This window comes from Anabrus simplex, chromosome 1, assembly GCF_040414725.1.
Source record: "Anabrus simplex isolate iqAnaSimp1 chromosome 1, ASM4041472v1, whole genome shotgun sequence".
Classification (NCBI taxonomy): domain Eukaryota; kingdom Metazoa; phylum Arthropoda; class Insecta; order Orthoptera; family Tettigoniidae; genus Anabrus; species Anabrus simplex.
In genome coordinates this window covers 226,843,507-226,859,333 of record NC_090265.1, presented here as the reverse complement: position 1 = coordinate 226,859,333, position 15,827 = coordinate 226,843,507, and the positions used below count along the sequence as shown (strand labels likewise).

Sequence of the window (15,827 nt, the reverse complement as noted above, 5' to 3'; positions counted from 1 at the left end):
ATAAGACCTATCTGTGTCGGTGCGACGTAAAGCCCCTAGCAAAAAAAAAATATACGTAACACGACCTAATAGGTTGAAATTAGGTTTCGATTACAATGCGGTCCTGAAAATTCAATGTTAATTGACATGAGTATTGTTGGTCTCCTCCCTCATGACGCAGTGGGTCGGACAAAGTGGTGGTCGAAGATCCGGAGAGCGGATAGTGCACCGGTGGGAAATCGCTAAGATGATGAAGAAGAATTGGTAACTTCTCATTAATTACTTTTACAGTTTTTCCAGACGCTGAGGTACCAAAATTTCGTTCCACAGGAGTTCTTTCAGTGCCAATAAATCTTCCTTCACGAGGTTAGCGTAAATGTGCACCACCAAACTGAGTCGGTATTGAACCCCCTACCTAGGCTCAAGACGAACGCTTTATCGTCTGAGCAACTCAGCCCGCCTTAATAATAATAATAATAATAATAATAATAATAATAATAATAATAGTAATAATCACGGTCATCATCATCATCTGAGTTGAAAGAGTTGAGCTGAAAATACGTTCACCCTCAGGATTGGCTCCTGGAAATCATGCGTTAACTTTGCCCAAATCCAAATCCTATGTTTAATTAGTATTGTCATAACAGTGCTCAAAGGTTCCGTGTGTTAATTTAGAACCCATGCTAATCGACTTTAACGCATGCTACTATAGGTTGACTTCGTTAGATTTTTGAAGTAAGATTTCTGAATAACAATATGTATATAGTCATTAATTGTATGTTTTAGTCAGGTACTCTTTATCATCACAGCAACCTGCAAACGCTGTGGAAAGGGTGTCATATAAAACATATTATTGTTATTATCGTTGTTCTAATGTAGCTCATAAAATTACTGTTAATTCGGTCAGGTGATGAAATAGAACAATATATCCGGTTCTTTTGTCACGAAAGCCAAGGAGCGTGGTTGAGGATCTCATGACGCAGACCGATGTCTGCAGGTCCACTAGCTGAACAGTAGTTGTCTTGGCATGCTAAGGCCTTTACTGGGTTCTTGCGCTACGGGTTGTGTTCAGTTGTATCCGGCTCATTGGCTGAGTGATCACCGTCGTGGTTTTCAGTTCAGTGTTCTGGGTTCGATTGCCGGTCGAATCAAGGTTCTAGTTAATTCCAATGATTTTGTGTTTGGCTCAGTAAAAACCTTCTCATTACATACACTGCCAAGAACCACAGAAACACGCAATGGTAAATACGCCCCTCCACATAGGATTGCCATAAATAATGACTTCCGGCCGTAAATCAGAGTCTAATTTACATTTGCGACATACACTGAATGAGCAAATGTCATGGGATAGTGGAGCACTGAAGCACAGGTGTGTTGTCTGCGCACCACACGCCCCCTGTGCCAGAGGCAGTTGTATAGGAGACCTTCTGAGCACTGGCTGTAAACGTGACAGGTGTAACATGGAACGTCGTCGTGAGCTGACACCGTTCGAACGGGGTATGGTGGTCGATGCCCGACGGATGGGAAGTGCGATTTCGGAAGTGGTGCGGGAATTCGGCTTTACACGATCAACCGTGTCCAGGGTGTATCGTGAATGGTTGAATGCGGGTGTCACCGTCCACAACAGACGAACGACCGGCCGTCCAGCCACCCTCGATGACGTGACCGGTGACATCTGAGACGGATTGTCAATAGTGACAGACGGGCAACCGTGCAACAAATCACGGCACAATTCGACACAGGCCGTGCTAGACACGTCTCCCAGTGGACACTCCGTAGGAACATGGGTTCTATGGGGTATGGGAGCCGGCGCCGCACACGGGTACCACTGTTAACCCAACGTCATCGGGCACAACGACGCGCATTTGCGGCAGTCACCAGGGATGGACACTGGAACAATGGCGTAACGTGATATGGTCGGACGAATCACGATTTCAACTGCACCATGCCGATGGGAGGCACCGTGTAACTTATGGCGCAGACCACATGAAGCGATGGATCCCGCCTGTCTCGAAGGTGTGGTCCAGGACGCTGGTGTCTCTGTTATGGTCTGGGGTGCATTTTCCTGGTATGGAATGGGCCCCCTAGTTGTTTTGGAAGAGACTTTGAATGGTACGCAGTATGTTGAGCTGCTCGGAGACCATCTCCACCCTTTTTTTGGCCTTCCAGCGCCCAGACGGTTCTGCGGTGTTTCAAGATGGTAACGCGCCGCCAAATCGCTCCCACGTCGCCCGGGGATGGTTCCAGGAACATGCAGCGGAGGTCTAACGTCTGCCATGGCCACCCAGGAGCCCCGATATAAAACCCTATCGAGCATATCTGGGATGTCCTGGAACGCAGGCTCCGTGCCATAGATCCTGCACCCACGAACAGACCAGCATTGGAGGGCGCTCTGCAAACGTTTTCGTGTCAGCTGCGCCCAGAGAACTACCAGGGCCTTGTCGACTCACTTCCACGGCTCTTACTGCAGTTCGCAGGGCCAGAGGAGTCCCCACACACTATTAGGTGACTATCCCATGACATTTGCTAAGCCAGTGTAGTTCGTATCCATGACCCCACCAGGGTGGAAAGATCGACAGAAGAAAAGACGAAATTGAACGGTGTACAGTAGAAACGCTCGTTAGATTGAAATAAAAGGAAATAATAATAATAATAATAATAATAATAATAATAAAAGGAAATAATAATGTAACTGATTATAAAGTACATAGAAAGACACACAAGTGTGTGTACGTGGAATATAAAAATAAAAGAGGCAAAAATAATAAGGACGTAGAAAAATACATATTAACATATAATTATGAAGGTACATTCCTCAATATTACGTTAAAAGTGAAATAGAGTTTTCTAAACCTTGTAGTTATATTTATAGAATAAATAGAGCAGTGTGGTGTGGAATTCAAACAAATACAGCCATTTCTACGTGTACCAGGTATTTCATTATACTCTCTCTCCCTTACCCGTTTAACTTTATAGCTAGTCTTTTCCGTTTTCCATTTTATGTGTTATTCTCTCTTCTCGCGATCTCGATTCTAGTATTCTGTCTTCTTAACCTCTCTTTCGTTGCTCTTGAGTTTATACTTCATGAATATACCTTCTTTTACTAACCTGATGCAGTTGTAATATTCTATTTCCTAACTCAAGACAAAAAACCATCAAACTTGTTACAAATACAGTGTCATGAGATACTTCTCGGAACACAGCAGCGCATGAGAAGCGGACCAAAATCATTGCGAAACGTTAGTGTCCCTATAGATATCTCTTTCACACGGTATACAACCTAAATAATGTCATTATTATTGGTTTTAAGTAACACTAAATACCTTTGATAACTTTCAGAGATGCCGAGGTGCCGAGAATTTATTCCATAGTAGTTATTTTACGTGCCAGTACATCTACCAACACAAGCCTGGGGAATGTAAGAATCTTCATATACATTAACGCCAGACTGAATTGGGATCGAACCCGCCAGCTTGGGCTGAGAAAACCGGAGCTCCATTGACTGAGACACTGAAGTCTATTATTATTATTATTATTATTATTATTATTATTATTATTACAATCTGCTTAACGTCGCACCGACATAGATAGGTCTTTTGGCGACGATGGGATGGGCAATGGCTAGGAGTGGGAAGGAAGCGGCCGTTGTCTTAATGGAGAAACTGCGGAAAACTATTTTCAGAGCTGCTGACAGTGGTGTTCGAGCCCACTATCTCCTCAATGCAAGTTCACAGCTGTGCGCCCCTAAGCAGGCGGCCTGCTGGCTCGGTTTTGTAATGTTATTAGCTCTATGTCCCATTTAGGGCGACTATTTTTACGGTTTGCGGAGACGTCGAGATGCAGGAATTTAGTCCCGCAGGAGTTCTTTCACGTGCCAGTAAATGTACCGACACAAGTATGACTATTTGAGCACCTTCAAATACCACCGGACTGAGCCGGATTCGAACCCACCAAGTTGCGGTCAGAAGACCAACGCCTCAACCGTCCGAGCCCTTCAGCCCGGCATTATTATTATTATTATTATTATTATTATTATTATTATTATTATTATCGTCATCATCATACTAATTTATACTCCAGTCATCATTCTTGCAGAGGTTGATATTTTTTTTTCAGTTGGTACTACTACTACTACTACTACTACTACTACTACAAATTCAACCTAGGAACGTAACATTTTGACGTTAGAATATTGCAAATACCAATGCAGTGTGTTATCCATTTTCCCAATATTAAAAAAAAAATCCGATAATGGACATAGGAAGAAGTAATTACTGGGTGTTTGTCTCTGCCCTCAGATTTTTCGTTAGTTTACGTTACGCATGCGCGATTACAATACAGGCATATAATCAACAAATTACTGCACATTCTGTTGATTGCTTGAACATTCAATTCATTTTTCAGTCTCGTAATGAATGCGGTTCGTAGGGGCTCGTGTATAATACACAAGTATATAATCGAGCGACAATTTAATGAACGAACTGTAAAGGCCAGGGTATAATTTGTTTGTACCCGCATTTAACTTACCGGCATGTTGCATTTGTTGCGTTGTGTGTTCATAAAAACGAAAGAGGGACAGTGGAATTTGAGTTAAATATTCCACTCTGCGCAAATAAAATACTGTAACCTCATTGAAATGAAAGTCATAACTACGCCTCTTCAAACACAGGCTGTTTCATATCACACTCATTCCGGCCCACAGTTTAAGTGTTCCATGGCTGTCTATGGGAATGATGAAAATATTGCTGTTTTATGGAACTAGTTTATGAATTTAAAACGAATTAGTAAAGAAGTGTGCTTCCTTTCTGATTTAGGTTCTAGTTTTTTTTTTTTGCTTTACGTCGCACCGACACAGATAGGTCTTATGGCGACGATGGGACAGGAAAGTGCCAGGAGTGGGAAGGAAGCGGCCGTGGCCTTAATTAAGGTACAGCCCCAGCATTTGCCTGGTGTGAAAATGGGAAACCACGGCAAACCATTTTCAGGGCTGCCGACAGTGGGGTTCGAACCTACTATCTCCCGAATACTGGATACTGGCCACACTTAAGCGACTACAGCTATCGAGCTCGGTGGTTCTAGTTTTACTTCCCAATCCTTAAGCCTATCCGTCATATTCGAAAGCGTCGTGAATGATTTAATATTTAGCATGTCGCTATGAAGCCAGCCCCGTGGTGTTGGAGTAGGCTACGTGCGGAAGCTCTGAGTTCGATTCTTGACAAGTCCATGGATATCAACTCCGGACTGAGGGCCGGAGCGGGGTTCTCTCAGCCTTATGGGAGCAACTGAGGAGCTATTTGATACGAGAGGCAGTGTGCCCGGTCAAGATTTAGGATTTCGTCAAGCTGACCACCTGCTACTCCAGTATCTACAGGCCATCTGGCTGGGCAGTAGTCGTTTTGGCAGGCCAGGCTTCTAGTGCGCTGTCGTGATAATGTTTTTTCTGTTCACGTTACTGTGATCTGTGACTGAGGTCGATAACATCGATATTTATCCCTTTAAAACAACAGTCACCATTATCATCATCATCATCATCATCATCATGATAAGCTGCAAGAATCACATCTCTTTTCTCAGAAGACTAGGCCCTACTGTACTCTACGAATCACGGGGCTGAAACTGAATGTGGCATTGTTTCTACTTGTTTCATCTAGCACATGTTGTCATCTTTCCTATCCATTTTTTATTCCGGTAATCTCACTGGTGGAGTCGGTCAGTCGTTGTCCTTTTTTTCTAAGATTCCGATCGAATTCGGTAGCATTTAGAATGTTTGAATACGCTAAATAGGAGTTGCTGGCTTCCTTGACGTTGAAAAACTCTTGTGAAACAAAATTCCGGCACTCTGGTATCTCCTAAATCGGTAGCAATTTCAGAACGCATACCGAAAATATCGTTAATGAGGAATACAGGCTTTTAGGTTTGTTCTAATAAGGAATCCCAGAGAACTGAAAATCATTAACCACTCTATGCGTTCGAAGTAAACTGGAATGCGCGTCCAGTGCGGAGAGCATGTTACCAAACGTACATAAATGATATTGAAGATAGTTTGTAAAATGTCATTACCTTGAAAAGCAGAAAATTGCTGCTCTAACGGGAAAAGTATCTCTAAAACATACTTAATGAATTTAAATTCTCCACTCTTGGTAATAGAAGAGAAACTAATCAGGAAGCACTTTATATAATGTTGTCATAACAGACAACATTAAATTACTTGCTAGGATAAATTTCAGTGTGAAGTCGACTAATCTGAGAACACGGAAACTATTCCACTTCAGACTTCGATGTCTTTCAGTCAAAAAGATTCACTACTGATGATAATATTTGAGCAGTTTAATAATATAGCCGTACCTGGTAATGATATTAATTTTGCAACGTCAATTCACGACATTTTTTGTTTTATAACTGTTCACTTGTGCTGATTTATGAAGTTATACACGGTTAGAATTTAGTTAATTTTCACTCAGTTGACTTTATTGAACATGTTCCTTTTATGTCCATTAAACTCATACGTCGGCCTCTAGTCTCGAGGTAGAGTACCGGGCGAGTTGGCCGTGCGGTTAGGGGCGCGCGGCTGTGAGCTTGCATCCGGAAGATAGTGGGTTCGAATTCCACTGTCGGCAGCCCTGAAGATGGTTTTCCGTGGTTTTCCATTTTCACACCAGGAAAATGCTGGGGCTGTACCTTAATTAAGGCCACGACCGCTTCCAAATCCTGGGCCTTTCCTATCCCATCGTCGTCATAAGACGTATCTGTGTCGGTGAGACGTAAATCCACTAGCAAAAAAAAAGAGGTAGAGTGCCTGCCTCTTACTCGGAGACCCCGGATTCGACAACCACGGGGCCCTTAGCTGAGTCCTGGCATTGCTTCCACTTTTTGTGCCAGGCTCCTCACTTTCATCCATCACATGCGACCTCCCTTGGTCAACTCTTGTTCTTTTCGACTCCGATAATATTAGGTTGCGAATCCTAGGGAATCTTTTATTTTCACGCTCTTTGTGGCCCTTGTTTCCCTTAAATAAATAAATAAATAATAATAATAATAATAATAATAATAATAATAATAATAATAATAATAATAATAATGTACATGGCAGCTGCCAACGAAGTTTTAAAAAGAGAATGAAGGATCGCATAATGTTTCTATCGTTTGAACCAGCAATAGTTTTATGACTGTTGCTTTTGTAAGGTCAAAATCCGAGAGATCTCTATCGTAATATATATTCACTTTTTAGTTACGGTGATCAGTACTATGAACACCACAGTTTGATTCACATTTGTCACTAGTCTTCTGTGACCGCAACCTAAAGCACCCCTGGTCACTATTGTCGGATATTTAACTTTAATGTCCGTTGACAAATCCCACACTGGGTATACTACGCGTCGTTGGCTCTGTTTGAGCGTGCTGTATGACATGTTACGTTCAGATTATACTTCAATTACTGCTAATGGAATATAATCAGATTAACAGTATCCATTTTTAATTAAATTGATGTAATCTCTGAACCAGAAATAATTCAGTACTTATTAGAGAAGTTGGAATGAACAGTGATACAGAATTATCAAATCAAATCATGAAAGAATAATATATATGACTTTGTTTAATTACGTTCATGAAAGTCTGAGTGTTTTTGTGTATTCCATTTAACTGAAATCACGTGTTAAAAATAATTGAATCGTTTTATAATATCACATCATCGTGTATATATGCAGTAGCCTAACCATGATTTTAATTAATGTGTATGATGTATGTATGTATGTATGTATGTATGTATGTATGTATGTAGACGGAGGTGGTTATTATTATTATTATTATTATTATTATTATTATTATTATTATTATTATTATTATTATTGGCAATTACCATAGCATGTTGAATACACTGGTTCTCGTCCGACCACCGTAGTTAAGCAGCATTGGGCGTGATAAGTACTTGAACGGGTGACCGCATGGAAACACCTCGTACCCTTGGCCCAATTCCAATTTCAAGGCTATACTTCAGAGGATCATTACTGTAGTATGTATTCACTCTCTACTTTTGTAATAATTCGTTGCGAATAAGCTTATTTAGGACTACGCAAATTATTTAAAGGTGTTGTTTGCGTTCCCTTGAGTCCATTTATTTATTTATTTATTTTTGCTGTGAACTACTTTTCTGTCTCTGATCCAAATTGTTCTGGTCGTTTTCTTCGGTTTGTCCTCTTGGCCAACTTGTTATTTGTGAATTCTAAATTTAAGGATCTCCTTGTTTTTGGATTTTCTTAGCCCAGTAACTTACGCTTTAATTTTTTATAATAATAATAATAATAATAATAATAATAATAATAATAATAATAATAATAATAATAATAATAATAATAACAACAATAATAATCATCATTATTCAGCCTTTATCGCGCGTGGCCGAGTGTGAATCTCTACAAGAATTAAAGTTCAAAATCAGTATCTACTGTATAACTTGAAAAGTTCGCTAAACTCTTTATTCGTGTTCCTTGAAATAGGAGCAATGTCGTAAGCGCAGTGCCTCATCCAGCCCTTATCATGAGATTATCATTCCTCTGAGGATCATAAGTAGAATGTTGGCCTCCATATCCAAAGATCAAGGGTTCAGAACCGGCGAAGGTAGTCAGAATTTTGAAGGGTGGAAGAAATTCCTTTCGACACTCCATGTCGTACGATGTCGGCATGTAAGAGATCTCGGGTGACACCTTTGGTGCGTAGCCAGAAAAAAAGGAATGCAGCCACAGTCAACGGAGGTCCGTTTCTCCGCCACCTGGTAGAGTAAAACAGAACGTCAACATTGAAATGCAGGCAGCCTAAAGAGCATCAAATCAAAATGCCAGTACGCAAGGCTATATTATTATTATTATTATTATTATTATTATTATTATTATTATTATTATTATTATTATTATTATTATTATTATTAATGATAATTCATATCTCACTTAATTTTTCTACTGTTTCAGGCGTGGTGCTCAGCGAATTTATTCGCCACTTTGAACCCGTTCAGTATGACCGGGACGCTTTGGCTACTCAGCACAGACGCCGGCGTCGAGATGTCACTGGTACCCCGATTCATCTGCGACTCCGCGCCAGAACTAGGTAAGTCAATTATTTACTGTTATTGGATGCGTGTGACATAATCAGAAAGTAATCATTCCTTTAGAGTATTTTAAAATGCCTTAATAGGTGAGAAGTATTGAATCAAATATTAGTATGTCTGAATAAAGTAGAGCCTTCGTGGCTCAGGCAGCAGCGCGCGGGCCTCTCACCGGTGTTTCGCGGTTCAACCCGGTCAATCCATGTGAGATTTGTGCTGCACAAAGCGAAGGTGGGACAGGTTTTTCTCCCGGTACTCCGGATTTCCCTGTCATCCTTCATCCCAGAAAAACTATCCAATATCATTTCATTTCATTTTTCAGTTAATAATCATTGACGCAGAGAAATGCGGCATCCTTCGGCAGCCGCCACAATTCCTATCCTCGCTTCTAGTCGAATGACTGGAACAGGCTGTGGATTTTTATTTCATTTCTGAATAAAATATTATGTTCTCTTTTAATAATTTTGACTTCCACTCTTGGTCAACTGTAACCTACAGCTAGCCCGAAGCCTTGTGCATTTGAAAATTGGTTTGAAACTCATTTTATTTTACTGTTATGTTATGACTGGAGCCAGCACAGTTTGGTTAAGGATGCAAACATGTAGGCCTATCAGTTATCTCCCTCCTCCCTGCCCAACTGTTCTATTATCAGATTTGCGTAGACATTGGGATATGCCCTGTTGTAGTTGCTTCTATTTATGCAACTCTCGTACAGTGGGCAAGATGTAACTTTACCGTTTGTATTGTATCCTATTACTGCATGAAATTCCTGGCCCTACTTATTATTCACGAGAATATGCAGCGCTGGTTTGTCATAACTGTGAGAGTACATAAAGGCCAGACAAACGCCGTACAGTTTGCAAAATCGCACAGTTACACGCTGTATCTAAACACTGGTACCAAAATACTGTATACTGGCTATATTGCTGAAGCATTAAGAGGGATGCGGGGTAAGTGTTAGAGAACGAGACAGGAGTGTAGCTGGGAGAAATCTGTTATATTACATGAATGTTTGGCTCTACATGGGTGTGCAAACAATTTATTTCAGATATGGAAGGCAGAAAGAAAGCCTTCAAAATTCGTGCTTAATGATTTCAATCCTAGAAGTAGTTAGACAAGAACAGCCTCCATGGCTCAAGGGGCAACGCGCAGGCATCTCACCACTGGGTTCCGTGGTTCAAATTCCGGTCACTCTGTGTGAGATTTGAGCTGGACAAAGTGGAGGAGGGGCAGGTTTTTCTCTGGGTACTCCGATTCTCCCTGTCATCTTTTATTCCAGCAACACCCTCCAGTATCATTTCATTCTACCTGTCACTCATTAATCATTGCCGAAGAGGAGTGTGACACGTTTCGGCACGCCCGCAATACGCAAGACATGACAAGGTTATTCTTCTCCATGATAACGCCAGGCCCCATTTCGCCAAACTCGTGAAGGAAGTCTAGGAGGCACTTACATGGAGCGTCTTACCTCACTAGCCCTATTTCTCGGAAAATAGTCTATCAGATTACCATTTGTTTGGGTCGCTGCAACTTGGCACTTCCATTCTTTCCATGATATCGAAAAATGGCTCTTATACGGACATAATTCCTATCCTCGCCGCTGGATTGCGGCTTCATTCATTCCATTCCTGGTCCGCTCGAATCGTAATGAGAGTGACATTTGCTTAATGTCCTTTTGCCTTCCTACAAGCGGCTTGGTTGTCGGAATTTTGTCCCACGAGAATTCTTCAATGTTCTAGAAGCCAACGACGCGACGTGGAGGCGTCTCGTTAAAACACTTCAGATATCACCAACCTCATCCAAGATCGCATTCGCTAATGTAAGATTTAAGACAATGACTACTCGACTAGTGCATTGAAGTCGACACAATGCTTTTGTAATTATCAAGTTAATCTAATTATAAGCTAATGGATTGTTTTCATATTATGAAACAGGTGGAATTGACAATCATTATTAAAAAAAGCAGTATCTCATAAATATAGAAATTATCTCCTGCTGTTTTCTCTAACGAAGACTCGAAGTATTATGAATATTTTAAGTTATATTTTCTGCCAGCTGAAGGTAATCGTTTAAAAATGCAAGTTGTCACTTTAGACGACCATGTAGACAAGGAATGCCATTATAAGTGATGGCTATCGTTAAATTCAACAGTCAGAAGATACCCCTAAAGCTTGAGTAAATTTTGGTGATCGGGGCGTGAGCGATAATAAAGTGTACTTGAATTAATTCGCTGTGTTTTGCCACAAAAACGCATAGTTATTGCAAAATTACAGTACATGTTATGCGAAGTAATGTCCTTCGGAGCTACAAACTTTTCTCACCGTTCGGGAAACAAGGGATTCCGCAGTAGAAAAATTCAAGTTCTTTTGAGGCGATCCAGTAAACTTTATTCAGCTTTGGCATGTATTTCTAGCGTCGGGGGGGGGGGGGGGGGAAGGGTATACTTGAGATGGAAATATCGATCCAGAATCGACCGGAATTCGATCCGCAGTCTTCCCGGTGGGAAGCTAGCAGATAAACCACTGAGCTAATCACGACCTCCCTTTCAGGCGATCCAGTATTCCAGCCATTTTTGGATATCATGGCAAGGACGAAAGTGCTCCTCATAAAGGTCACGTTGTAGCGACCCAAACAAATGGTAATCTGACAGAGTAATGTCCAAAAAGTAGGGCAAGTGGGGTAAGACACCCAGTCTACGTTTCCCTCACGGGTTTGGCGATATGGGGTATGGCGTCATGTCTTATGGCGTATTGCGGGCGTTTATCGCTGAGTGTACGTTTCAGATTGAGCAATTGTTGTTAGCACCTTTCAGCATTGATAGTTGTACCCGGTTGCAGCAGCTAATGAAGCACGGCATAGACTTGGTCTTTAGGCTGATGGCTCACTAGAACACACTCATGATTTCTTGTGGTTGGGATTGTCGTAACGAATCCATTTTTTTTTTTTCACCAGTGACTTTTCATGGCAAAAATGACTTCCCTTTTTGTCTTCGCAGCAGCAATCCACAGTTGGTAGAACGTTTTGCTCTGTCTCTTCCCCACAATTCAGTGATTTCCGAGCTTCTGGATAATTCCCATTGCTTTCAAATGTTGGTAAGGATTGACTCATCAACAATTATTGACAACTCTTTGAGCGTCTGACGTGAATCCTCTTCCATTTGTGTCAGACCAGGGCGCTCTTTTTCCTTCAAGTCAAAATCGTTGTTCATCAATCTTCTAAACCAATCTCGGGAAGTTGTTTCCGACAGAGCATGCTACCCTTTGGCCTCCACCAGAAAACGAGTACTTTCAGCAACATATTTCTTGAGGTGAAAGCAGAATAGTATTGCTTCCTGCAATTGCTCATTTTCGGTACGAAACTTTACATTCTCAATATGATAAGAAGTTGTATTCATTGCACTCTGATCGCGTGTCACATACTCCTTCTTACGGCGTACTGACGGTACTTGCATAAAATAATAGCAGCAGTCACTTTTGGCCCAGTTGACATCGCACAACTGCTGCTCAGTTTTGGGTAATAGCCAGAATTAATTCAAGCACCTTACATTACAGCGCAAAGGAGTGGTGCCTGTATATTTCTATACAGGATGTCCCAGGAGGAATGGTCAATATTCAGGGATATGACAGGAACGATCATTTGAAGCAAAAAAAATTCATGTGGACATTTTTCCTATTCCGAATGGTTTCCGATATAGAACACAACATTTAATGTGTATTTGTTTTTTAGATAGTTACGCCCACGTATGTGCTTTACCCACCCAAGCTCTTTGACGTTTTATTCTAGCCCAACCTACCTCGTTGCTCTCAACCTCTTTGCTCGGGATGTCTTTCTGCCATTAAACTAGCCTGTTGAACGCACAGTTGTCCATGTGGTGTTGTGAGTGAAGTAGTGCGAGGGATTGGGAGTGTATCAGAAAGAAGCATCGGTTAAATGTGTTTGAACCCGCGCTAGCTAAAATGCCACACATCTACACTTATGAAGAATGTGCAGATATGGTGTATGTATACAGCTTCTGCGATTCAGTCCACCTGCTGCTGTCGAGGAATACGTCGGCGCATTCCGACACGTCGAATTCCTGCTCGCTGAGTGTTTACCAGAGTTTTCATCACATTGCGTGAAATAGGTATTCTTCCAAGTTCCCATTTTTCTTCTGGACGTGTAATTCAACAACCTATGCAGGAACAGCAACACATTGTTGAAATGGCGCAGCGTAGTCCTACTACCAGCACACGGCTACTTTCTGCACGTATCACTGTCCCACGAACACGTGTATGGTAAACATTAATGCGGAAAACTTCTTCCCGTTTCAAAACGTCAAAGAGGTTTGTTGGGTAAGCCACATACGTGCGCGCCAATAGCCTCAAACCAAATGTACATTAAATGTGTTCTATCTCGGAAACCATTCGGGTTAGGTCATATGTCCATATGAAGTTTTTTGCTTCAAATGATCGTTCATGCCATTCCCTGAATAGTGATCATTCCTCCTGGGACACCCTGTAGAGTCCCTTAGTAGAGTATGTGCCAAATATACAGTACTGGAAATTATGTTAGTCTTATTGTCATTATCTTACTTATCGGGATGATAGTGTAAATGTTCAAAATGTCCTCCATTGCGCTGTAGGCAGTGTTCATAATGATCACGCAGATTTTCCAACATATTCTGGAACATAGGTTGCTGCAGAGTCCCGAAGAACGAGACGATCTTCTGACGTAATGCAGGCACAATTTTGGGTGGATCTAAACAATTGAAAATTTGCTCCTTTAAAATTCCCCACACGTAAGCATCAGGTGGTGTGAGATCGGGAGGGAGGGGATAGGGGAACTCAGCCCCGCGGGAAATTACTCGTCCTGGAAAGGTTTCTTGCAGCATAGCCATAGTCTGTCGAGCGGTGTGGCAGGTCGCCCCATCTTGTCGGAACCACTGGATGTTCCTGGCACGAAAAAACCTTCTTAGATCCTGAATAAACTGCCTGATCACCACGTTAACGGTAGGATGTGCACCATCATGGACCTAGCACACCGTTTCCTGACACTGCACACCAAATCGTCACACGCACACTATGTAGCGGTTTCTGGACTATAGTGTCTGGTCTCTCGAAACCAAGAAAGCGAGTTGTTTGGCGATTGATAAAACCGTCCAAGTGAATGTGACTTTCGTTGGAGAACCACACGTTGAACAAGAAATCTGTATCCTCGTACACCATGGCCAATAATCGTGCACAATACTCCACCCTGACATGCCTATCGTGCTCCGTCAATCGTTGCCCCACCTGTATTCGGTACGGAAATCCACCTATGTCTTTAAACAATCGTCGAAGTGACGTACGGCTGATGTTTAATTTCAGGGCTCTTCGCCGAAGACTTCGCTTTGGAGACTGCATCCCACCTGATTGAAGACACGCCCATGATTTTCATTTATGGACACAGTTACTGGCCTACCAGACCTAGCATAACTGTATTGCTAGGTGCTGGTTTATTTAAGTGTTCACGATGTTGTTCCGCCACTAACTTTAAACTCGGCCCACCCTGATAACCATTTCCGTACGAGCAAAGATAATACTCCACTATAGACATTTTTCCTCCGTCGCGAGACCCATTGTCACTTTCAATCACAGAGTACAACGTTGTTTTTACAGAACTAACAAATCATCATGGCGATGTAACAAGACGTTCAGGCGTGCGCATGCGCACCGTGCGAAAATGAGTACTGTATATTTTGGCGCATACCGTATAATTGTCATAGTGTCTATAAAGTTTTCGGCAATCCAGACTGTAGAAGTTCTTAATAAAACATACTAACCATCAAACCGCATAGTGTAATGGTTTTGAGATGGTAAGTATAAGCAAGTCCGCCTCTGCGGTGTAGTGGTTGGTGTGATTAGCTGCCACGCACGGAAGCCCGGGTTCGATTCCCGGCTCTGCCACGAAATTTGAAAAGTGGTACGTGGGCTGGAACGGGGTCCACTCAGCCTCGGGAGGTCAACTGAGTAGAGGTGGGTTCGATTCCCACCTCAGCTATCCTGGAAGTGGTTTTCCGTGGTTTCCCACTTCTCCTCCAGGCAGAAGCAGGGATAGTATCTAACTTAAGGCCACGGCTGCTTCCTTCCCTCTTCCTTGTCTATCCCTTCCAATCTTCCCATCCCCCTGCAAGGCCCTTGTTCAGCATAGCAGGTGAGGCCACCTGGGCGAGGTACTGGTCATTCTCCCCAGTTGTATCCCCCGACCCAGAGTCTGAAGCTCCAGGACACTGCCTTTGAGGCGATAGAGGTGGGATCCCTCGCTGAGTCCGGGGTAAAAACAAAAACCTGGAGGTTAAACAGATTAAGAAAGAAAGAAAGAAAGAAAGAAAGAAAGTATAAGCAAGCATTATGACTAAAATGTTTCCAATTGAAATGCTTACACTTGAAATAAGTTTTTTGTCACCTGTGAAATATAGTTCATGACACTTAATACAAAAATGGACCTATTTCACGTAAGTTTAATACATTAAAGTAATTCTTGCTCAACAAAGCAAAAGCGAATACATTTCTCTCCAAGAGAAATCTCTGTTGGAGAGTTTTACATCAAACCTGACAACGTTGATGTTAGGTAACTTGTTCATTTTTTTCAGACACATGCTTCAATCCGTCTTAGTATACCCTTCACAAGGTCATCAATGCATTTTTGATCCATTTTTTGCCATTCATTACAGACGATTCTGTTCAAGTCTTGCTGTTTACTTCGTCGACCAGGACGTCCAAAGGTAGCCAGC

General features: G+C 42.0%; 1 protein-coding gene and 1 pseudogene across 1 annotated transcript in view; both read left to right on the top strand.

Annotated features, from left to right (window-relative positions):
• Kul (Kuzbanian-like) overlaps positions 1-15,827 on the top strand; it is a 1,041,359-nt gene that overhangs the window by 383,794 nt on the left and 641,738 nt on the right. The window contains exon 2 of the mRNA XM_067141147.2: positions 8,943-9,078. Within this exon, the coding sequence (XP_066997248.2) occupies positions 8,943-9,078 (136 nt within the window). The remainder of the gene's footprint in view (positions 1-8,942; positions 9,079-15,827) is intronic.
• On the top strand, positions 7,829-7,947 carry LOC137497207 (5S ribosomal RNA; annotated as a pseudogene).